This window comes from Rosa chinensis, chromosome 5 (assembly GCF_002994745.2).
Source record: "Rosa chinensis cultivar Old Blush chromosome 5, RchiOBHm-V2, whole genome shotgun sequence".
NCBI classification, from domain to species: Eukaryota; Viridiplantae; Streptophyta; class Magnoliopsida; order Rosales; family Rosaceae; genus Rosa; species Rosa chinensis.
Window position 1 is genome coordinate 23,728,670 of NC_037092.1, and position 24,976 is coordinate 23,753,645.

At 35.7% G+C, this 24,976-nt stretch overlaps 2 protein-coding genes across 5 annotated transcripts; both read left to right on the top strand.

The window, feature by feature from the left end:
- Positions 1-2,184: 2,184 nt before the first annotated feature.
- LOC112167956 (probable LRR receptor-like serine/threonine-protein kinase At1g53430) lies at positions 2,185-11,963 on the top strand. Of its 2 annotated transcripts, XM_024305063.2 has the most exons (25): positions 2,185-2,382; positions 2,489-2,608; positions 4,833-5,007; positions 5,140-5,211; positions 5,452-5,520; positions 5,613-5,684; positions 5,775-5,846; positions 6,187-6,258; positions 6,337-6,408; positions 6,520-6,591; positions 6,713-6,784; positions 6,884-6,955; positions 7,546-7,617; positions 7,739-7,804; positions 7,994-8,053; positions 8,163-8,198; positions 8,282-8,325; positions 8,452-8,819; positions 8,950-9,145; positions 9,222-9,365; positions 9,970-10,088; positions 10,166-10,376; positions 10,454-10,691; positions 10,908-11,058; positions 11,354-11,963. In XM_024305063.2, the coding sequence occupies exons 2-25, from the start codon at positions 2,494-2,496 to the stop codon at positions 11,777-11,779; spliced, it is 3,066 nt and encodes a 1,021-aa protein (XP_024160831.1). In that variant the 5' UTR covers positions 2,185-2,382; positions 2,489-2,493; the 3' UTR covers positions 11,780-11,963. The 2 variants fall into 2 exon arrangements, with proteins under 2 accessions (XP_024160831.1, XP_024160830.1); XM_024305062.2 differs by having other exon boundaries at positions 2,186-2,608.
- Positions 11,653-13,021, top strand: LOC112167961 (transcription initiation factor IIA subunit 1). Of its 3 annotated transcripts, none has more exons than XM_024305071.2 (2): positions 11,653-11,796; positions 12,139-13,021. In XM_024305071.2, the coding sequence occupies exon 2, from the start codon at positions 12,193-12,195 to the stop codon at positions 12,826-12,828; it is 636 nt and encodes a 211-aa protein (XP_024160839.1). In that variant the 5' UTR covers positions 11,653-11,796; positions 12,139-12,192; the 3' UTR covers positions 12,829-13,021. The 3 variants fall into 3 exon arrangements, with proteins under 3 accessions (XP_024160839.1, XP_040362507.1, XP_040362506.1); XM_040506573.1 differs by having other exon boundaries at positions 11,656-11,796; positions 12,229-13,021; XM_040506572.1 differs by having other exon boundaries at positions 11,667-11,796; positions 12,192-13,021.
- The last annotated feature ends 11,955 nt before the right edge of the window (positions 13,022-24,976 follow it).

Consider the following 24,976-nt stretch of genomic DNA (forward strand, 5'->3'; position numbering starts at 1 on the left):
ATGGCAATCGAAGAAACATCATATGGAGTACTTTGATCATCAGTTGCACCTCTAGTCCTCAACCCATATCGGGTATTCTCTTGAGCACCATAACCAGCTGATTCGTCTTAAGGGATTTTCTCCTCACCTAGATTTGCCTTGAGGGGATTTTCTCCTCACCTAAATTCGCCTTGAGGGGATTTTCTACTCACCTAAATTCGCCTTGAGGGGATTTTTCCACACCCAGATTTGCCTTGAGGAGATCTCTCTCCACAAATTTGCATTTAGAGAATTACTGAGTTTTTCTATTTTTTTTTCCATCAGATTTTACAGATATTTCTTTATTTTATCGGAGATATATCCCAGATATCTAACATATCAGGGATATTTGACGATGTCGGATAAATTTCGCAGAAACGGTAGACGATAAGATATATCGGTCCATCGAAAAAGGGAAATATAAAAGGATATATCAGAAATATAGCAGATATTTAAAACCCTACTTCTAGGAACCAGCACCCCAAGCCCAAGGATTGAAATATCTGCTATATTTCTTATATATCTTTCGATATCTCTCTTGTTGGACAGGCCGATATATCTGAGGGGGTTAATATTTTATCTTTTACCGTTTTCCCCAAAATTTCTCCGAAATCGTCAAATATCCCCGATATATTAGATATTTGGGATATATGCCCAATAAAGTGAAGAATGTTAGGATATATTCTCGATAAAGTGAAGAAATATCTATAAAATCTTATTAAAAAAAGAAGAAGAAAATACTTAATAATTCTCTAAATACAAATCTATGTGAAGAGAGATCTCCTCAAGGGAAATTTGGGCGAGGAGAAATCCCCTCAAGGTGAATTTGAGTGAGGAGAAATACCCTCAAGGCGCGATTCGGTGTAAGAAGTAATTCTCTAAATGCAAATCTATGTGAAGAGAGATCTCCTTAAAGTGAATATGGATGAGGAGAAATCTCCTCAAAGCGAATTTAGATGAGGATTATTCCCTTCGAGAGAAATCTGAGTGAGGAGAAATTCCCTAAAGATGAATCCAGACAAGGAGAATTCATAATGAAGCAATTTCAAAAAGTAACTCATTCACTTCATCTTTCTCAATTATCCGGGACTGGCCTCAATTATATTAAAGTTTCAGACAAAAAGAACAGATTATTAGGTTACACCTGCACACCTAGATAATGAAGTTGGAAGACCTCCAAATTGTAGAAACTACAACTAATGCTGGAATCAATGTAGAGAGGGTTTTATCTAAAGAAGTTATTAAAAACCCAGGAGATAATTCAGATAGTAATGATGCATGAGGTGGTACAGCAACTCCAAATAGTTCTGTTGATGATGAAGATGGTGGAAGCGGAACATGAGGTGGAGGTGAAAGATATAAATACGGTCAATCTTCTGTGAGTCGAGGATTAAACCAGTGAAGGTAATTTTGACCAAGTCACCCAAGATGAAGACCACAGAGCTAGAACAGCTGGTCATGGTGCTCAAGAGAATACATGATATGGGAGAAGGACTAGAGGTGTAACTAATGATCAAAGTACCCCCTTTGATGTTTCTTCAATTGCCTTAAGTTTTGACTATATCAGTTTCGACACAGAGCGCAGTGGGACCTCAAATGAATCTCATGAAGGCAATAATCAATTTGGCTATTATGCGCTATTATGCTTATGGATATAATCAGTATGGAGAAGTACATGATCAGTCATCCAGTTGGATTCATCCTTATTATCCCCTTATAGAGGAAATAGTCGGCAGCTCTAAAAAGATTTATAACTATCATGTTCATCACTACAATTCAACTATATGGGTCATATCTTGGTCTGATTATTACATTTTCGTAGACCAGCGAGTGGCTTTTCAACCACCTAAAGTCTCTTTTTGGATGTAGGAGAAGTTGACATATAATTCTAAAAAATTGATTCTTTCAAAAACAATTTATTTTCTCTTATATTTCTAATATATCTCCGATATTTTCGATATTTTTTTTTTTCAAAGGCCTGAATGCCTGATAATATGTGGATACAAATATTTTAATCAGGACCCTAGTGTTTCTGTAGTCACCGGTTCAGACTGAGTTGCCGCCAGAAGCAGTGTTGTTTGACCGGGGAGACTGCAGTTGACTTTTTCAATAAACCAACCACACAAGAGTAAATGCCATTCTCACCGGCAACCGTTCGCTCATTCCCTCTCTTTCTTGTCCTATAATATTATTCTTATTGCAAACCATTTCGTGTCCTCCTCTTTCTTCCTTTCTGTGTTACTGAACCAAAGAAAATGTTTCTTCTGTGTGTCATTTTATGGTGAACCATATAATAATCCTTAAACCCCTAAGCCTTCTGCCCTCTAATCACGCTCTCTCTGTCTTTTTCTCTCCATACACCAAGTAACCAACCACTCCCTTCTTTTGCTTCTTCTCTAATCACTGCCAAATCATTGTCCATTTGTTCTATGCATGCAAAAGTTGATTGGGTCTTGAGTTGATTGTACAGCGAAGATGGGGTTCGTGATTTCGAACTCTAGGATTGGTTTGGTCTTTGCTTTTGGGTTTCTGATGCTGATTTGCTTCACTGGGTTTGGGTCTCATGCCCAACTCATTCCTTTACAAGAAGGTAAGTACCATAATGTCATCCTTCTCGCTTCAAAATCATAACCTTTTTCTGGGTTTGTGAAGATTTTTGGGTTATATTCAACATTTTTTGTGTTGTGCGCATATTGCGTTGCTTTACCAGTTTGATGTTGTAACTGCTCTGTTCAGTAACTGAAATTGGGTACCCTGTTTTCTCTACCTTATCTATCTCTGTGTGTCTGCTCTGTTTTGTTTTCTGTGTATCCACACTGTTTGTTTCTAAAAATTTGGACCTTTTTCTCTTCTGGGTTCCATCAAAACCTCATTCAACATCTCCAAACTGGCTCCTTTTGCTAATTCCCTCTGCTCTTTCACTCATTCAAAAACACTACTACCGGACTACCTGAGCACATTAGAAGCTGTCTAGCAGAACTATTAAAAAATTTAGAACAGATAAATTGACATTGATGAGAATTTCCGACATAGATTAATAGTTTTTCAAGATCTCCAAACATGGTAAATTTTCAGTTGTGATTTTTACCCCACATAGAATTCTTGATCTTATCGATGAAGATGAATGTCATATGGGTCCAGAACCTCAGTTCCAGTTAATTGAGCAGTGTCAAATGTCCCATTTTTTTTTTTTTAATAAATAATTTTTGTGAAAGACAAAAGCGCTTTGTTTGGGTAGTGTTGTCGTTTTCTTCTGTCCTCTGTACCGTTTCGAATTATTAAATACGATGGGCATGACCGGCGGAAGATACTATTGGTACTTTTCCGGTTGGGGCTCTGTGAATCTGAGATACCTTTTCTCTGAGAATTGCCCCCTTCCAAATTTAGTAATGGAGAAACAAAAACAGTAACCAGCTAACCAGCTCATGAGGGCATAGTTGTCTATTTATGCCAGTACAAGTTGCAGAATGGCACAATGAGCAGTAAAGAGTCTATCTTGTTTTTTTTTTCGATAGGGAAAGGGTCTATCTTGTTGCTTTGTTTGGTACATGTCATGAATGCCAAAACAACCAAATTTAATATCTTTGGACATTTTTTTTTTAGGGTTATTATCACAAATGGTACCTGAACTTATTCTCTATTTTATCGATGGTACCTGAACTTCAATTTTGATCACAACCAGTACCTGAACTTTTCGAATTCCTTTTAAATGGTACCTAAGGCCACCTTCGGTCACTATTCCGGCTAAAAAAGCCAAATCTAAGAAAACAAAAAACAAAAAAACATGTTCAAGGCAAGTCTATTACAAAAAAATCACCACTATATATGATTGCAACCCTCGAAATCATCAAAAATCATCACTATGATGGTCTCCCATGCCGTTTTTAGTCGGAATAGTGACCAGAGGTGGCTCTAGGTACCATTTAAAATGAAATCAAAAAGTTCGGGTACTGGTTGTGATCAATATTAAAGTTCAGGTACCATCGATAAGATTGATGTATAGTTCAGGTATCATTTGTGATAATAACCCTTTTTTTTAAATAATTAGTATTATTAATTTTCTTTAGGTTTAATAATAAGTATTACATGGGAGAGATTTGGTAGCAAATATAGGATAATGTTGCTTCTCTATCCAGATTGATTTTGATAAAGAATCTAACTTTAGAATTAGTGAATGATTATTGATTGATTAGCATTAATTTTCTTAGACAGCGTGTGCTAATTAGAAAACAAAGGGTTGGGTTGATGATGAATTATGAATAGGTGTGGAGGATTTTGAATTAGTTTTGGGTTGACTGGTAAATATATTAAATGCGTTTACAACTTTACATGGCTTGTTTTTCTTTGGTATAAATCTTTAAATGCCTAGTTTTGACTCTATCTCCTGGCTTCTAAGATCTGACCTACAGAAAGAATATATATATATATATATATATATATATATATATATTATCTGATTTTGATTGTTTGATTGAATCTGACAGTTCAGTAGGTGCAGCCGTGCAGGTTTCAATTTTGAGTCCTTGACCATTGCCCAAGTCTTTAAAATCTGCTTAATGTCTTTAATATTTTTTTTTTTTTTGAAATGAGGGCTTGATGTAGCTACACTCCAACCTTGATTAATGTTTTTAATATTTAACACTGTACAGATCTGTTTCTTTAAGGTAGAATTTGGGTTTAAAAATTGAAAAAAAAAAAAAAGGGCTCAACTTGGCAAATTTAGACCAAAAGGAAAAAACTTGGTGTGATGAACAGTTTAGTATATCTCTACTGAACCAGTTACTTCATATTACTAATTGATTGGCACATTACAGTGAAAACTCTTGAAACGATATCCCAGAAACTCCAGAATTCTTTTTGGAACAACATCAGCCAAATTTCTTGCCAAGATGGTGGATCAAGCTTTAATAAGAATATCACGGCCAATTTTCTAAGCAATGTCACTTGTGACTGTTCCTTCGCAAACAACACTTGCCATGTCACAAACATGTACGATATCATTACTTTGAAGTTTGATTCCTTTGAATTACACTGCTGAAACGTATCAGACTAATCAAATTTGGTTTATTCTTTTTTCATTCTTTTCCATTTACTGATTTAATTTGAATGTTCGTGTGACAGAGTGATGAAGGGTCTAAATTTAACTGGTATTCTACCTGAGGAATTTGGAAATCTTACTCATCTACAAGAACTGTAAGTGATTCTTTGATAGTTATCTTGATGGACCATGTAAACTTTAGTTTTTCTTCAAATATCCCCTCATTTATTCGATGCAAATTACTCACTTGGATAAAGATAAACACATAAGGATTCTTTCCCTTATTTTAAACTACTTTCCAAGCACACTCTCCTTCAACAATGGCACCTCTTTTTTACTAATGACTATCCAACAATGACAAAGACCAAGCCTTTTTTTTTTTTTTTTTTAAACAGTGATCTCACTCGTAACTACATCAATGGATCAATTCCTGCAAACATTTCTCGTGCCCCTCTTCAGGTTCTGTAAGTGATTACTCTTTTTTTTTAATTTATAACTGACCTTTATGAGGCAATAATATGTAGGCTGTTAGCATGTAACTATTGGTATGCTGCAGGTCTCTTTTAGGAAATCGACTAAGTGGTTCTATTCCAAAGGAAATTGGTGACATTGCTACTCTTACTCAGCTGTAAGTATTGCAAGGATTTTATTGACTTATTTCCCTAATTAACAAAAGAAGCTCAGGAATATGTAACCTTAACAAAACTGCATTTTTCAGTGTGTTGGAAGATAATCAACTTGAAGGGCCTCTTCCTCAAAACCTTGGGAGTTTGAGTTCCTTGGAGCGACTGTAAGATTGCTCTTCTCATTCTATTTGACATGCAAACTTTTCACACGTCTCTGCAACAAAAGCAGGAACATTTTGTTTATCATTCAAATATTTACAAAGCTACTTTTTCCATTGAACATGATATGGTACATATAACAAAGTTTTCTAAGAGGAACTGTATATGTATATGAAGAATTCAGTACTACATTGCATATATATGGAGAATGATACCATGTTCCTTTTATCTGATCATAAACTTATTCATGATTAACATCAGCACCCTGTTTTGGATTTGGTACCTTATACGTTTTTTCTACCATGCTTAATGGTAATGCCTAACTGACTCTTTCTTTTATTACAGCCTTCTTTCTGCGAACAACTTTACAGGAATAATTCCAGAATCATTTGGAAATCTAAAGAATTTAACCGATTTGTACGTGATACTTTTAGTCAATAATTGCATATATTGGATTTTGAAATATAGAATTCTCATCTTCTTTTTCTGCTGCAGTAGGATAGATGGGAGCCGAATCTCAGGGAAAATACCTACTTTTATTGGAAACTGGACCAAACTTGACAGACTGTCAGTTTCTCATCATTATGTTCATCTTCCTTCTTTATACTCCTTATGAATCAAGTTTTTAAGTGTTGATTATTATATATCATTGTCCTCTGAACAAGTAAATTTGAGCAGGGATATGCAAGGCACGTCCATGGAAGGCCCCATTCCTTCCACCATATCTTTGCTGACAAACTTAACTGAATTGTGAGAAGAACACCCTCCTCTATCTTGTAATTACATATTTAGGGTAGTTATCTGGTTAGTGATTAATAATGGAAAATCTAAAATAACAAAACATGAATATTTCTGTGTTTCTTTGTCTCAGGAGGATATCCGATTTGAATGGATCAAGTATGCCTTTTCCTAATTTGGAGGATTTGAAAATTTTGGAAAGAGTGTGAGTACGATATCACAGAAGTCTACTGAAACTATATGCTATGTCATTCTCACAATTTTGCTAACCTGCTGGATATTTGGTTTCTTCTACTTGGCTTAGGATTCTGAGAAATTGCTCGATTACCGATTCTATCCCTGGCTACATTGGAGAGCTGACAAAATTAAAGGAATTGTAAGTGCTTAGAATCAGCATATATTGGTGAAATGCTTAAACTTATTAGTCCATGAAGTCAACAAGAATCCGAGTTTTCGTGCTTGCTTATAAACTTATAAATGAAGGTTATTTCTTATAAGCTCCCTCAAAATTAGTACTTGACAAATAGATATTCCTGGAGAGTTGAGTGGTGATTTGGCAAGAGCTATCTCAATTCAGGAAAATAATTAAAATAAAAATAAAAAGGTTCTCAGGAGAAGAAAGAAACCACTGATCCTGCTTTCAACAATTTGGATAATTTTATGAATCAATTTTTTTTTCCTGTAAATCTTGTTCATGGATAACCATTCCAGAATCCAGACCTGAACTACTGTAAATCTTGTTCATGGATAACCATTACAAATCAATTTGATGCCTAATTTTCAATTTGGTTTGGTTCAGTTTTGGTCTTACCAAACCAAAACTGTTTTTTTTTCTTTTTTCTTTTCTTTGAAATGCTATCAATCATCAATTGAAATTTGTTGCTTTATACACAGGAGTAGCTCAATAGTGAACTCATATTTGTAATTTATCAAGACAGAGCTCATATGTGATTTTTCTTCTTATAGGGACCTGAGCTTTAACAAGTTGACAGGTGAAGTTCCAACGACCCTTGAGAATCTTGTTGCTCTTGATTACATGTAAGTCTATTCAATAAATAAAGGGAGCATGAGTTTATTTGTGTAAAAGCATTGTTGTTTATATATATTTCTCAATTAGCTGCATTGCATGTTTGATTGACTTTAAGTTTTATGGGTGCAGGTTTTTGACCAACAATTTACTGACTGGAGAAGTACCAAGCTGGATATTGAGCAACAAAAATAACTTGTTAGTCTTCTTCTCTAGTACTAATCTATGTATTTTTTTTCTTACCGGTGTTTGCTGGACTCAAATAATGTACCTTTCATATAATTCTTCTATACACCTTTAATGTCGAGATGAAATGTTTTTTTTATATTTTTTATATTTTATCTTGAATTTAAAGTTGCTAACATTGTCATGAACAATCTGTTCCAGTGATTTGTCTTACAACAATTTTAGCGGATCACTTACAATTAGTTGTCAACAGTTACCAGTGTAAGCTCATTAATATCTATAGCTTCTTCTAATTTTTTAGCTCTTTCAGTACGTATTATATGCTACTCATAGTTTAGATTATCTACTAACTTCCTTCACTATCAAACAGGAATTTAATTTCTAGCTTTTCATCTTCACAAAGCTCGTAAGTTCTTTGCTCACTATGTTTCTTTCTCATCGAAATTCACATGAAAATGTAAGATTGACCTTATTTCTTTCAACAAATAGGTGGTGCTTGCAGAAGGACCTCCCTTGTTCCACAAAAGCCAAACGTGAGACTGTGTAGATTCATAAAAGAGTTTACTTTCATGATTTTGGAAGTTGGAACAGCTTAAGAATCCAATTTTAGTTGGTCCTGATGGGTGTCATGTCTAATACAACTTCCATTACATTTTCAGACTATTCTTTGTTTATTAATTGTGGGGGGAGTCGGATGGAATTCAATGGTAATCAGTACGAAGAGGACTTGAGCACTGTGGGATCGTCAGACTTCATTTCCTCATCTGAGAAGTGGGGTTATAGCAGTACAGGTGTTTACATGGGGAATGATGATGCAGACTATACAGCAACAAACACATTGCCTCTTAATGTTAATGGTCCAGAATTTTATCAAACTGCCCGCCTTTCCCCACTCTCACTCAAGTATTATGGCCTCTGCATGCTTAAGGGTAGTTACAAAGTGCAGCTCCACTTTGCTGAAATAATGTATTCAGATAATGACACATTCACTGGCCTCGGGAAGCGCATATTTGATGTGTCAATTCAAGTGAGTAGAACTGGAGTTTTTTTCCTTTCCGTTTATCACTTGTAGAACTTGGTTGTTTTCTTTACAAGATTTAGTATGGCTTTGATAGAGTTACTGTACAGGTTAATTTAGTAATTCAAATTATGTGCAGGGAAATTTGGTTTTAAAGGATTTCAATATTATGAAGGAAGCAGGAGGTGCTGGTAAAGACATCGTCAAAGAATTTAATGTCCTTGTTAATGGTAGCACTCTAGAAATCCACTTATACTGGAAAGGAAAAGGAACTACTGCAATACCTGATAGGGGTGTCTATGGACCTCTTATATCTGCAATTACTGTGACACCAAGTAAGTTTCATTCACACTATAGACTGTTACTTTTCTTTCCATTCATGCATTATAAGAACTACTCTTTCCTTTGTAGATTTTAAGGTTGATATTGGTGGTGGGGGCCTATCTGCTGGAGCTATTGCTGGCATTGTAGTAGCATCATGTGTGTTGATTGTATTGATTTTGGCAGTCCTTCGATATATGGGTTACTTGGGGGGCAAAGACCTTGAAGATAAAGGTAATGATATTCTCTTCATACAAAAATGTTCCTTGTTGCACCAATTTCTACGTAGGAACTGCTTCCCAGCATGTTAACTTTCTCCCTTGAATGATTGACACTAAAAAGAACTGAAATTTCAAGGGAAGAAACTTCATGCTTTGATTGTGAACTATAGAAAAACGACTCAAGTGTGAGTAACAGAGTTCTGTCGATTTCATTTACAAGACATCTCTTTGGACAAAATATAGGTCTCTGTTTATAGGCCACGCTTAAAATGTACATTATCCAAACTTCCAAAACACATAGCCAACCTAGTAAATTACAAATCGGTAGAGTTGAGAATAAGAAGTTTCGAGCCTAGGACCCAAATTAAAGCTTTGATACCATGGTTAATCAGAAGACCCAAACTGGTTGGAGATGAGTCTATGATGTGTCTTACACTAACAGTGTGTCTACTGAATTTGGGGTACATTTTGACCGCCAAAAAAAGACATGAATTCAGAGTGAAAATGTCTGGTCGGCAATGTCCTGAACACCACGACAGGCAACAAATTTTCATTTTCTTGTTTTCAGTCTGTTTCTTTAGTGTTTGATAAATAGCTAAAATCTTTCCTTTTGGCAGAACTGCGTGGGCTAGAACTACAAACAGGTTATTTCACCTTACGACAAATTAAAGCTGCCACTGGTAACTTTGATCCTTCAAATAAGATAGGTGAAGGAGGTTTTGGGCCTGTTTACAAGGTAAGGATTTGTATGAATGTCTTTCAATTTTAGCGGTAAGTGTAGACATATTCTGAAATAAGCTTGCTTGATCTTAGGGGGTACTACCAGATGGTGCTGTAATTGCTGTTAAGCAGCTCTCATCTAAATCAAAGCAAGGGAACCGTGAATTTGTTAATGAGATAGGCATGATATCTGCTTTGCAACACCCAAATCTCGTGAAGCTTTTCGGTTGCTGTATCGAAGGAAACCAGTTATTGCTTATATATGAATACATGGAAAACAATAGTCTTGCCCGTGCACTTTTTGGTAAAGCCTGCAACGTTATCTGCATAATGTTAAGTTTAGAAGTCTTGTATTTGATGTTCTTGTCCCTGTAATTGTAGGTCGTGAGGAACAACGGCTACACTTGGACTGGAAAACAAGAAAGAAGATATGCATGGGGATAGCGAGAGGGTTGGCCTATCTTCATGAAGAATCAAGGTTGAAAATTGTTCACAGGGATATAAAGGCAACTAATGTCCTGCTTGATAAGGATCTGAATGCCAAAATATCTGATTTTGGTTTAGCTAAGCTGGATGAAGAAGAGAACACACATATCAGCACTCGAATAGCTGGAACAATGTGAGCTCTCTCTCATATCCTTTTGCTTCCCTAAGATGTCTTAGTATGGCTTTGTGTCATTTATGTTTCCTGAGTTAGAATATATGGCTTCCCTAATGCATTGCCAAATACTTTAATACTTTCATTTACGGTTTTCTTATAGTTCTCTTAGCCTTAATTTGTTAACGGTTAACTGCAATATTCTCACTTATTTGGAGTTATTTACCATTTCTACAGAGGCTATATGGCACCTGAATACGCAATGAGGGGATACTTGACTGACAAAGCAGATGTGTATAGTTTTGGTATTGTTGCCTTAGAAATAGTCAGTGGAAAGAGCAACACAAATTACAGACCAAAGGAGGAGTACGTGTATCTCCTTGACGGGGTAAGCTTCATATAATATATTCTGTAATCTTCAGAGGTTTTGTTTGTCCACTCTTCATGTAAGTAGTTTATTCCTGTTGTACTTGAAATAGGCAGAAATTGTGTGGAAATAAGTATTTTTCAAAATGGTTTTCAGGGTTCAAACACTCTCGAACAACCTGTCTCCTACAAATAAAATATTTGTAGTTCTTCAATTTTCATGTTTTACATCCACACACTGTTGTGTTAAATTAAGTATGCTCTTTTAATTTTAACTTGGATATATTCAAAAGTTGATAGATGTTTTTGTTTTATAGGCCTATGTCCTACAAGAGCAAGGAAATATGTTAGAACTTGTGGATCCAGATCTTGGTTCAAACTACTCCAAAGAAGAGGCGATGACAATGCTTAACTTGGCGCTTTTATGCACCAATCCATCTCCCACTCTCAGACCACCCATGTCATCTGTCGTAAGCATGCTTGAAGGTAAAAGTCCGATTCAGGCACCATTAATCAAGCGCGACACGATGGAGCAGGATGCGAGGTTCAAAGCCTTTGAGAGACTATCACAAGACAGCCAAACACCTGTTTCAACTTTCTCGCAAGATAGTCATGTAAGAGGAACATCAATGGAAGGTCCATGGATTGATTCTTCCGTTTCTCTCGCTAGTAAAAATGAGTCCCATGAACATTCTTCAACAAGCATGCAACTCAAGGATCTGTATGATGTAAACTTACAGTGAAGACATGTTTAGTAAAGGTGAAGGATTTGAAACTCTTTCTCAATTGGATTTGGTCCAAATTATTTTGTAAAGGGGTAGTTACACTAGGAGAAACGGTATTATTAAAGATTTGTTGCATGACTGCATCTGGAATTGGTAGGTTCTACCAATTAGTAATGGATTGATAAACTTCATGTTTGGAAAATTGTTATGTCCTTAAATGTTGAATAAAATGTTAGTATAGGACTAGGTTTTTCAAGCCCGATAAGATTAGATTGGATTTAGATTCCTTGTCCGATAAGGATATACTTTCCTTTGTGGATTAGGATTTACTTTCTTTATTACTAACACACATTATACCTCTATATAAAACCCCCCAGGGTCGTAATTGGGTGCATAAAATTGTCTGCTAACTATTCGATTCACTCATAAGAATGACGAGCGGTGTCGTCTACCTGAATGTTGTTCAGGATGTGATCAACAAGGTCAGACCAGAGTTCATTGATGGCCCCGGAGAAAAATTACTCGTGCAGCTTCAAGCAACTTGGGAGGCCAAGATGATGCAGGCCGGTGTTGTTGGTACGCCTGCTGTGGATCTCAATGTACCAGCGTTCCCTCAATTCCCGTTACACGTTCCGGTTCAACTACAACCGCCTCTACCGGCAACTGGAGAAAACTTGTATGACACTATTCCTACGGGAGCACCATTCATGCAACCTCCTTATCCTCGGATGACCTCTCAAACATATCAGACCGCTGGTGACGGGTTTATAACCCAGCAAGTTGGAGCCGGAGAGGTCTTTAAGATCGAGGATAGTGGAGGGAGCAGTAGTACTTCTGCGAAGGTAGAGGGGAATGATGAGCCCCCACTGAATGAAGATGACGACGACGATTTGGATGATGTGGAGGAGGGAGAGGAGGAGCTGAACACACAGAATTTGGTGTTGGCTCAGTTTGAGAAGGTGAAACGCACAAAGAGCAAGTGGAAGTGCACCCTCAAGGATGGCATTATGCACATGAACAATAAGGATATCCTCTTCAATAAGGCCGCAGGAGATTTTGACTTCTGATTTCTTATGATTTTATTGTTGCCTTAGCAGAGCTTATCCGCTGTTTACCATATGTTCTCTCATTTGGGGTTTTCATACTTTTCCTTCTGAATATATACTAAGAACAAGCTTGAGGCTAGGGCATGAAAAAACTAGATGCTTCTAGCTAGCTGTTTTGAAGATTCGATTGCTGGTTTTATATTATTGACCTAAAGAGAAGTAACATTTCATTTCAACGACAACTAGCAGTACAACATTGTCTCCGCATCTGGTGCAATCTTACGATTATGCAGTAGCACGTTAGCGTGATTTCGATATAGCTTTTGCAGAGCTGGCAATAAGATGGTTTTGGTGAAGTAGTAACCACACATATATAGTTTTTAGTTGACTTGATGCATCAGTTAAGCGACCAGCTGCAATCTAATTAATATCCGTTGGACGTGCAAGAAGCCAAGAAGTAATTTAATTCCTTGTGTCTAAAACAAGCCATACGTATAAGAAAGCTGTCAAGTCAGGTGGATCAAAGTGCAAGGAAGCATATATCAAATACGTGGCGAGCTAGGACTTGCCGAGTGGCAAGTGATGGGTTCCACCATGAGTTTGATCACTTTGATGCGTGTAAACTTGGGGTTGGGGGGCAACCTGGGCAGTGGGCACCTTCGATTCAATTTTTCAGACCACATATTCCCGACACACACATGATTCATATTTTTGTTTTTTTTGTTTTATTTGTCATAATTTTTATTTTGGTTTTTGTGCCTCATTCATTCTTAAAGGTTTTTATTAAGTTACCGGAACATACTTGGGTTTTAATTAAGTCCCTGCCATCATTTCAAAATTGTGAATGCTCAAAAACACCCAAAGCGTGCAGAGACTATGTTTCATCGGAACATACTTAGGTTCAAATCGGTTTGTGTTGGAAAATTTAGTTGACGGATGCTACTTCTGTTACTGGATTTTACCTCCAACAAGATCTCAAAAATACAATATATTTATAATAAATAATAATCATAATGTTATTTTCATAATAGATTAAAATAATATGAATTATAGGACTTATCTCTTAAATTTGTAGACTTCCAAAGGACAAATCATTCGAAAAGAGTTTAAGGTTAAAGCATGTAAACATTATCCTTAAGAGCAGATTTTGCCCATCGGAGACAATGTCTCGATGTAGCAAGTCGGTGGCGCCCTACCCTACAAGGTACAACAACTGTTAATCCTTGTAAGCGTATACTCGCAAACTTGGAACCTAAAAATTCTTGATTTTTTTTCCTTTGGCGTTATGGAAGAGCAAGAACAAAGCACACTCTAAAATATGTATGAACTCATTAGAGAAATGGCTAGAAGAGAACTATAGAAGATAATGAATTTCATTGTGTGTGTAAGAGCAAGAAGTGACAGATATATATAGTAGATGAAAAGGCTTAGAGATATGATGCAAATTTAATAAGATAATTATTGGAATATTGTAACTCCCGTAACCTTAATATGCTCTAATATTATAACCATAATGAATTAGTAACGTTTTAGAATAAATGTATAGTAAATAATTTTTCAATGAATTGGGAGTTACACAAAGTATTTTGAAATACACAATCAAAATTTCCAACAGTCCCCCAGATATTTCAAAATACAGAAACCGCTAACTGAAAAAGGAAATTAAAGAGTGCAAAAGGAAAATGAAAATCTATTGCTTCTGAACTGGTGTCTTTTGGACTATGAACCAGCCATATGATAAATAATTGTGATCCACAGAAATTTGGTGAAAATTAAATTTTCTATGAACTAAAATTTCTTAATATGAATCAGAGAACTACCATCCACATTGAACTCTCAAAATCAAGCATTTTCCGTATGTGGGCATGAATAGGTCATGCGTCCCTACCTGGATATTCATGAGTGCTCTAGAATACTTGCCCAAGTTTCATAGGAAGCGGCCTCACTTCCACACTCATATAGGTAAGTTCATCAAGTGTGTACTGGAATCAAACACACCACCTATGTGTAAGGGTTATGGTACTTATTAAAAACAAAGTTCATCCTTATACGTTCCAGTTAAAGCACTATCTATGCATCATAGGGATGGACTCCAAATTTTATTTTGATAGTGCATCATTGATCAACAAGTGACATGTTGTTACCCATATGAACCTACTTTTTGGGATCACCATTCACATAGGTTGGGTTTCCATCACTCTTGACCTTTGTTATAGGCATAATCTCATCCCCCTCGATGTATTAACCACTAGATTCGGCCTTTAGCCTAGTGGTTTTGTCAGAGTACGTATTGGCCAAAATCAACTCTGACCTACACAGCTTATTGAATAATCTCAACAATAAGTAATCTTCATTAGATTTTTAGTTATCCAATCTCATTTAAATATAAGAGCCTATTTTTTTCTTGTTTTCCCTTGACCCCCACATTTTTGAGTTTGTCTGAATTAGCCTCAGACTCATTAAGCAAGATAATATCAAGCCACATATATTTAGGCAACGAGTCTTCGCAGGTCAAGGATTTTGGAATTTAATAGACAACATTATTTATCCGATTTCGTGACTTCGGATACTTTAGTCACCCCACATTTGTAGCCATCAAATGTCTCTCAATTCTTGATCAAAATTAAATTTGATCATGGAGGTATATTGAATGTCCATTTTCTCAAAATATAAACCGAAGGCAGCAATCAATGAGATGGTTTTTCATGGCATCAGCGTAAGAGACAATATCAAAGTGTCAAGAAATGAGGAGTGCATATATTTATTTGTTTTGAGGCAACATTAACCAAAAGGCAACGGAGTATTCGACAGGCAACCCAAAACCTTTAAAGTAATATACTAGGCAACCATGTTTAGATCAGACTTGTTGTCTCTGCATTATATCCGGAAGCACTGATAATATATATTCAGACAACTGTTTTCTTGGTAACCAAATTCTCAAGGCAACTATTTTCATTACCATTTAAATATCGAGGCAACCCTTATAACTTGTAACCAAATTTTGAGGCAACATTTTTTTTTTCCGGAGGCATCAACCATAGAGACATTGATATTTTGAAGCAACAAATCACCAAAGGCAACCGTTAATGTAAAATTGACAAAATAATTTCTCAGTGATTGACGATAACATTTTTTTTTTTGGCAACTGAGACATCATCTAAATGAATGGGAATATTGAGAGGCAACAACTTTATTATTTCCGAAGAAACAATAATCCGAAGGCAACATTTCAAGAAATCTTTCTTCTTCTTTTTTTCTTTTTCAAAGCATAACAAATAAAATCAATTTTAATGCAAATAAAACTCAAATTAATGGTAGCACATAATGTATATCTTAACTCTCAAGTCAAGAAATAAGTAGGTGGATGCAATTTTGTGGCAATTCAAAGTAAAAGAAACTGAAAAATCCAATCAAAAGCTCAAGACACTGTTATACGAGAGAGCTGAAGTGGAGTTTAATGAAATATCAGACTCCTAACACGAACCTTTACTAGATGTGAGAAACTCCCCATTCTCTACAAATAATTACTAGAAGAAGCTCATAAGAGTGCAAAACTTACCAAATGGGTCTACAAAAATGCCGGATATAAGAGGACCATAGAGTCCTCCGGTAGGGATAACCTGTGTTCCTTTCCCGTTCCAAAAGAAACAAATCTCCAAGGTATGATTTGTTACAGAAGCGGTATAGACGTATAGTTTCTTATGACTAATTTACCATTCCCACCTGCTACATCCGCAATATTAAAATCCTTCTGCACTCGTTTCCCCTGCAATATACTACTTTAATTACTTACCGTTTCATTCTCACAATGAAAATTATATTTCAGTCTTGATTTCAATATATTACGTCATTACTCGAAATTCATAAACGTAAAACTCATTTTTCAATTGGCCAAAACCTAATCATCATTTGTTGAATACTAGAACCGTGGAAATGTATGTAATTAGCTACCTGAATGTAGACATCAAATATACGCCTTCCCAAGCTATGATATGTTTTGCCATTTGTAAACATTATCTCTGCAAAATGGAGCTTCACTGTGTAGTTTCCATTCATCAGGCAAAACCCAACATAAGTTAGAGAGATGGGTGAAACGCGTGCAGTCGTGTACAGTTGAGGATCGCTCATAGAGAGTGTAGATTTATTAGACACAATAAAGGTGTCTTGAGGACGGTCATCATCAGGGTAGTAACCAGTGCTGCTAAACCCCCAATTGCTTCCGCCTTGGTAAAATGATGAAGGACCACCTGGATTGTCATCTGCTTCATATGTTGGACTCGGTGATATTTTCAGTAACAGTTAATTTTTTTTCCACCACAATTTATATGGAGAGAGTACGACTCTGGAATGAAAGCAAAAAAAGATTTGTAACCATTAAAGAGAACAACTAAAAGGAGTACACCCCAAAACAAAAGAGTAAAATTCATTATAGCTCCCTAACATTTTTTTTTTTTTTTTAACAAAAGCATTTAGCCTAAATTTTTGTTACCGTAAGTCCCTTTTAATTGAACTTCGTGGCAGTTACACAATTAAGCTTCTTTCGAACTAAATTAGTGACAATTACATGCTGAATAACAGATAGAACACCAGCGTACCCCTCACCCTAGATCCTAAATCTCCAATCTAATACGTTTACTCTACCACAATATAATATTGAATAACCCGTAATAAGACCCAAACAGCTCAAAAAAACTCAAAAACCTTAACATAACAAAATAAAAATGCATGAATTGCATCATTGAGTCACGTGCTTCAGACACAAAAAAGAAAAGAAAAGAAAAGGGAGTTGGCCTCCGTGAAGGAAAGAAAAGGCAAGCACAATTTTTCCTTTCATAGAATGGTTCAGATGAGCTAATGAGTGACTACAAGTCAAGGTTGATGAAATTACTAATTTATCATTCTTTTTCCTTTATAGGAATGTACCTCTAAAGTTTTAGGATCTTACAAAAATGACTCATTAAAATTTAGAAACATATAACTAACCGAAATAGTTACTATCCTTTTATTTTCAATAGTTGCGAACATGATAATGGTTTTTGTTTTTTCTTTCCTGAAAAAAAAATTTCATAATAATTTCAATTTATTTTGTGTCATTCAAACCTTTGAGAGATACCATCTTTCAAATATTTCGTAAGGCTAAAAAATTATGTGCTTTTAAATTGTACTTTCATCTAGCATGTTGATGGTATAATTGCAAATCAAGCTCCAAAGTTCTACTTCACACCATAATGGATGTACTATGCTTCATGTAGTAGATAACGTAGTTTTCCTTATTCATTAACTAAATTTTAAAATTTGTAACCATGTTATTTCCTTTCAGCGATTCGGGTACTGGTCCATTCAGCAAGTTTCCGATAAAGAATCTAAACATATTAAATCAAAAACAAATAAGTGAAAAATGCAGTGTTCATTAAATAAAATTGGCTTATGTCTGATCAGTTCTAAGTGCCTTGGCACATACTTTTATCAGAAATATCACATACAAGAGATTATTTATATTTCTAGCCAAATGTCCAAGGGATATATATTCACAGAATAAATCACTACAAATTGTACATAAACTAACAAAGGTCTGCAATAATTTTAAACTATTCCAGTGCTTTTGATTAAAATGAACAAATTCCAAAATGATCATAGAAAGATTAATAGGTTGGTAATTTAGCCTGGGCTTCTACAATAAAGTGGCCTGGCCAGGCCTGGTTTGTAAAGTTTCTTTGAGATCGATTCCACAGTTACCTTAAGAAATTATTGTTTTTTGTTATGGCCATGTTCTAACAGTTTAGGAATACACAAGCTGTGAGTCATTAATCATTATAGTCCGCAAGAAAATTGATAATTTGAGCTTGTTGAACCACTGAAGAATATTTGTCTGAATGTTGGTGTAAGAGAGTCAAAATCTGTTATTTGAATTGCTTACATGTAATCCGAATTATCTTTATAAACAAACGGGCTAGGAGTTTTCCCAGGAAGCTTGTTAAAGCTGAGGTCTCTGCAAACAAAACAATATCAAAAGCATGTCACAGTAGGATCAAAATCCCAGAAATGATTAAGAATCATATATAATGTACTAATTGGCCATTGTAAAGAATAATTTGAAGCATCTGACCTGAAATTGTTGCAGTAAAAGTACAGAGTACAGACTATATAAAGCAGTTCTATATTTGTTAATGAGATATGAATTTAGCACTTCATTAATTGATAATTGATATGCGTTATGGAATGAGATACACAACAAACATGTGCATAATAGTAGGATCATATGTTGTTTAGAACTGATCATCAGTCAGAAATTAAGTAAAAAAGTACAAAATTGGCATACCAACACTCGGTGGATAAGGATGGAACACAAGTATACTAAAGTTGCCGACCGATTGAAGGAAAATGGTAGCAGTGAAGGTAATTAAAACATAAAGTACAAGATACCTGATCAAAATGTTCTTAACTTGTACATTTAGGGTGTTCAGAGGAACTGAAGGTGGCATTTTGAAGTAGGTTTTGCTTTAGCTCTTCCTCTCCCTTTTTCCCTCTTACATTTCTAAATCTTGCAACAGTTTCAATTGTTTTCTTATGATCTCATCTAATTGAATCCTCCGATCGATGATAAAATATGGACAGAGTAAGGCAAGTGTCCAATAAAATCCTGAGTCTGCTAAAATATAAGCTCAGTGTAAGCCTGAAGGCGCATGATTACATTGATTAAAGATTAAAAAACGGACATGTGACTTGATCACTACATAAAACACTCTCAATTTAATTCACTGGAAGAGACTCATAGTTCTCTATGTTTCTACCACCTAGACTACATACTTTGTATAATTGGACTTCAGTAGTAGTTATCAAAACAATACTTACGGGACATAGTTCTCTAACATTTTCTATAAGTCATGCAATTATGCCAAAATGATTTTTTAATATAATAACATCAAGAAAGAAAATGATTTATCTGAACAGAGGAGACACAAGACGAAAAACATTTATACTAACAATTTGTCCTGTAAGATCAAATATGGACATAACACATATCATCATAAAGTAATTGATGATTAGCTTAATATCAATCCTAGTTTAACATGGATACAAACAGTAAATCAATACTAGTGACTTAATGAATAGTGTATCAATTCATTAAGGATAGTAATCTATTGCTTAGTCTACAAGGAAGGCTACAAGTTGTGATACATTAAGAATCTAACTAGGAAACCTAAACCGATATGGATAGCTTTAATGGGAAGCTTCTTGAGGTTTAAGTCACCTATATATACAGATGAATTGGTCCCTGATTACTACCGACGTTTTGCATATTGTTCTGTCCATTGAGAAGCAAGTTGGTAAGTAACAGAAGGCTATATTCAGTGTTCGTGTTTGCAGTTGCATAAGATGGAATCCATGCCAGTAATTGCTGAAGGTAAGCCTTAATCCCTTTTATGATTGTGTGCATATGTTGTGAGCATGTATATGGTTATTTTACAATTGGTATCAGAGCATAGGCTCACAAGTATCAAAATCGTTTTAGGGTTTTGCAAAACAAACACAAAAAAAAAAAAAAAAAAAAAAAAAGGGTTTTTGCTTTACGGACCAAGTCACTGATCAGGTAACTGACCATGTAACTGGTCATGTAACTGATCAAGGTAAGTTACTTAAGTCAATTGCTGCATCTGGTTAAATATCAAGTTCACGCTTCCGCTGTGATTTTTAGCAGCAAATTGGGGAAAAAGCAAAAACAGGTTTTTCTGTGAAATTGATTTCGATTCATAGCATGATAATTGAATTTTGATTGTGCTCAAGAACACTAGTTGCATTCCCGGCGTGCGTTAGGTTAGAGTAGATGGTGACCGGATGAAATTTACAATTTCTTGATTGTTCTGTGGTTTCTTGGAATCGAAACAATTTTGATTGTGCTTGAATATGCATGATGAATTAATTGATGATATGGTATTGTATCTGTGATTGTGTAAAAATTGCATGAAGAACAAAAATCTCCCAGATTTTGTTTACACATTATTAAAATTGACAGATACGAGAGCTTAATTTTCTTACAAGGATGAATCTGGGTAGAATATAAAGTTAAAAGCTCATGGGTTTTGTGGTTTTCTGTTGGCATAAGTGATTATGATGCACAAAGCATTCTTCATTGATGTTGGCAGAAAACGATGATCAGGTAACTGACCAACTAGTCAGGTCACTGACCATGTAACTGGTCGGGTCACTGACCAAGTAACTGGTCAGGTCACTGACCATGTAACTGGTCAGGTCACTGACCATGTAACTGGCCAGGTCACTGACCATGTAACTGGCCAGGTCACTGACCATGTAACTGGCCAGGTCACTGACCAAGTAACTGGTCAGGTAACTAATCAAGTAACTGATCGAATAACAAAACTGAAATTGTGTTTTGTGTTTTAAAACTATGCCTCAGTTTTATCTTCCAAAGAAGTGGTCAAGTATGGTTTTAGAATACAAAACAGCAATATGCGTGCTTGATGAAAATAAATACGGATACTTAGAAATTTTTCTTCTGTCTAAAGATGTGGATAAATTTCTTTGGATAACTTGTTTTCATTGAACATGGTATATTGATAAAGAACTCCAGGATGTTATGCTTCTGCTCAAAAGTGTTGCTTAACATTATTTTTGGTTATGGACTGATATGAATGCAAGTATGGATTGTTTAGGTTTTCTGTATGTTCTTGTTTTGGTTGCTTAAAGCTAAATAAAACACAGAAAACTTAAAGTTATTTTCTTTACAAATTGAGAACTCACACGAATTTTTGTTTTGCTCCTTAGGTAACTCTTACATGAACTTGAACAGTGTCTTGATGCTAACTGGAACCAACTATAGAGCTTGGCTAGATTCTGTAGAAAACTATATGGGAATGCATGAGAATATAGACTATTGCTTTACTGAGGATAAGCCTATAGAGTTGAATGAAAAGAGCACCAAGAAAGAAACTGACCTTTACAAGAAGTGGCATAGATCCAATAGAATGGCTAAGAATCTCATTCGTACCTCTATGTCCAAGACTGTCAGGGGAAGTATAGAAGAACCTGAGCTAGCATCAGATTTTCTGGAACTCATAGGTGCTAAGTTTAAAGAAAGTGAAAAGGCAGAAGCAGCTAGACTAACCAAGGAGTTTCATGATTTGAAGTACATGGGTTCAGGGGGAGTTAGAGAACATATTATGAAGATGATCAATATAAATGGCAGACTCAGGGAGCTCTTGATGGGCGTTAGGGATGAGCAGGTAGTGCATTATGCACTTCATTCCTTGCCTAACAGTTTTAGTCATCTTAGGACCAGTTACAACTCTCAAAAGGGAAACTGGACTTTAGATGAACTTATATCCATCTGTGTTGATGAGGAAGCTAGGATCAAGGAAGAAAAAGAACCTGCTACAGCCATAAATCTCATAGAGAAGCCTAAGAAGAAAAAGCCCCAGAATAAGCTCAAGCCTACCAAAGCCATAACTAAGAGTTCAACAGCTGCAGTGGCCAAGGAAAACAGGCCATTTAGGTTCAAGTGCTACTTTTGCAAAAGAGTAGGACACATGAAAAAGGACTGCACTGGCTATAAAAATTGGTTAGCCAAAAAGGGTAAGATTTTTTCTAATACAGTTTTTTCTTTAGAAATTAATCTTATAAATATTGAACCACAGTCTTGGTGGATAGATTCAGGCTCACCTATTCATATTACTAATTCTTTGCAGGGATTCATAAGGAGCAGAATCCCAAAAAGTGATGAAGTGAACCTGTGTGTAGGCAATGGCATGAGAGTGGCAGTCAAGGCTATTGGAACCTTAAAGCTCGATCTAGGATTAGGAAAATTGTTAGTTTTGGATAATGTTTTTTATGTACCTTCCATGAGAAGGAATTTGGTTTCAGTTTCTCTTTTAGTAAAATCTGGTTGTAGACTTGTTATTGATAGTAATGGAATTCTTATTTCTAAAAATTCTGTTCAAATTGGTTCTGGTGTTATCTCGAATGATTATTTACAGTTAAGTTGTTCAATGGCTCAACAAGAAATTTTACTTGTTGAAGATAACACAAACAGTACTAGCACTTTAACAGGTGTTAAAAGAACCAAACTAAATGAAAAGTCTGCATTTTTATGGCATAGAAGACTCGGCCATGTTTCAAAAGAGAGACTGAAAATTTTGGTGAAAAACAACATCCTAAATGAACTTGATTTTTCTGATCTAACAGACTGTGTTGAATGCTTTAAGGGAAAAATAACTAATACTAGAAAGAAGACTGCATATAGAAGCCAAAATTTATTAGAACTCATACACACTGATATATGTGGACCATTTAGGCATCAAACTATCTGTGGGAATGTGTATTTTATCATATTCATTGATGACTTTTCTAGATACAGTTATATTTATCTACTTTCAGAAAAGGCACAAGCATTGAAAGCCTTTCAAATCTTTAAGTCTGAGGTAGAAAATCAACTAGAAAAGAAAATCAAAACAGTAAGGTCAGATAGAGGGGGAGAGTTCTATGGAAAGTACACTGAATCCGGCCAACAAAAGGGTCCATTTGCCTTGTTTTTGCAAGACAATGGAATTAAAGCTCAATACACAACACCCTATAATCCACAACAGAATGGTGTTGCAGAGAGAAAGAATAGGACTCTTTTGAACATGGTTAGATGCATGATGTGTACAACTGGTTTGCCTAAATTTCTGTGGGGTGAGGCTTTAAAAACTGCAAATTATATTTGCAACAGAACACCTAGCAAAGCCATAGAAAATACTGCTTTTGAGCTTTGGTGTGGCAGGAAACCTAGTCTTCATCACTGTCATGTTTGGGGATGTCATGCAGAAGCTAGGATTTATAATCCAAGCTTGAATAAACTTGACCCCAAAACTGTTAGTTGCTATTTTGTAGGTTATCCAGATAAATCTAAAGGCTATAAGTTATATTCTGCTCATCATTCACCTAGAATTTTTGAAACACATCAAGTAAAGTTTCTAAGTGAAAAAGTTCACAATACAAACCTTGAGGATTTAACCTCAGTTTTCGAGGAAATTGTGTCAGATGAGAATTTAAGTGTAGCATTGCCTTTAGAACAAGATGTAACTGATCATGTCACTGGTCACGTAACTGACTATGTCACTGACCAAGTAACTGTCCCTGGTCGAGTAACTGGTCAAGTGACTGACCATGTCACTGACCAAGTAACTGTCCCTGGTCGAGTAACTGACCAAGTCACTGACCATGTAACTGTACCTGATCAAGTCACTGCCCATGTCACTGCCCATGTCACTGACCATGTAACTACCCAAGTAACTGTACCTGGTCAAGTCACTGCCCATGTCACTGACCAAGTAACTGACCACGTAACTGGTCAAGTAACTGAACCTCAAAATCCTCCAGTAGCTCAACCTAGAAGATCACAGAGAGCAAGAAAACCAACTTATGGGGGGGAAGAGAGTGACTACATTGTTTATCTACAAGAAGCAGAAATTGAAATGGACTGTGCAGAGGACAATGATCCAACTACATTTAATCAGGCCATTGAAAGTAGTGAATCTCATCAATGGCAGCTAGCAATGGAAGCAGAAATTAATTCCATGAGTCAAAATGCAGTTTGGGAATTAGTTGAACCTGACCCCAACCAGAAGCCTATAGGTTGTAAATGGGTTTTCAAAACCAAAAGAGATGCAAATGGCAATGTAGAGAGACATAAAGCAAGATTAGTTGCCAAGGGTTTTACACAGAAGGAGGGCATTGACTTTACTGAGACTTTTTCTCCAGTTTCTACAAAAGACTCGTTTAGGATAATCATGGCTTTAGTGGCTCATTTTGATATGGAGCTGCACCAGATGGATGTTAAAACAGCTTTCTTGAATGGCGAACTAGATGAAGTGATTTATATGAGGCAGCCAGAAGGGTTTGTACAAGCTGGAAGTGAAAACTTAGTGTGTAAGTTAAGAAAATCAATTTATGGCCTAAAACAAGCTTCTAGACAGTGGTACAAGAAATTTGATTCTGTGATTTCTACTTTTGGATTTACAGAAAATCTTGTTGATGAGTGTGTTTATTTGAAGACTGTTGGGAACAATTTTATTTTTCTGGTACTCTATGTGGATGATATACTTTTGGCTAGCAGTAACATTAAATTGCTTAAAGATACTAAGAGTTTTCTGTCAATGAATTTTGACATGAA

What these genes read in the sequence shown, in the direction of transcription:
- LOC112167956 (XM_024305063.2), top strand. Translation starts at nt 2,494, where the DNA reads ATGGGGTTCGTGATTTCGAACTCTAGGATTGGTTTGGTCTTTGCTTTT. An exon ending in AGTTGTCAACAGTTACCAGT is followed by an intron (nt 8,054 to 8,162) that starts GTAAGCTCATTA and finishes ACTATCAAACAG; the next exon opens with GAATTTAATTTCTAGCTTTT. An exon ending in TCTTGCCCGTGCACTTTTTG is followed by an intron (nt 10,377 to 10,453) that starts GTAAAGCCTGCA and finishes CTGTAATTGTAG; the next exon opens with GTCGTGAGGAACAACGGCTA.
- LOC112167961 (XM_024305071.2), top strand. Translation starts at nt 12,193, where the DNA reads ATGACGAGCGGTGTCGTCTACCTGAATGTTGTTCAGGATGTGATCAAC.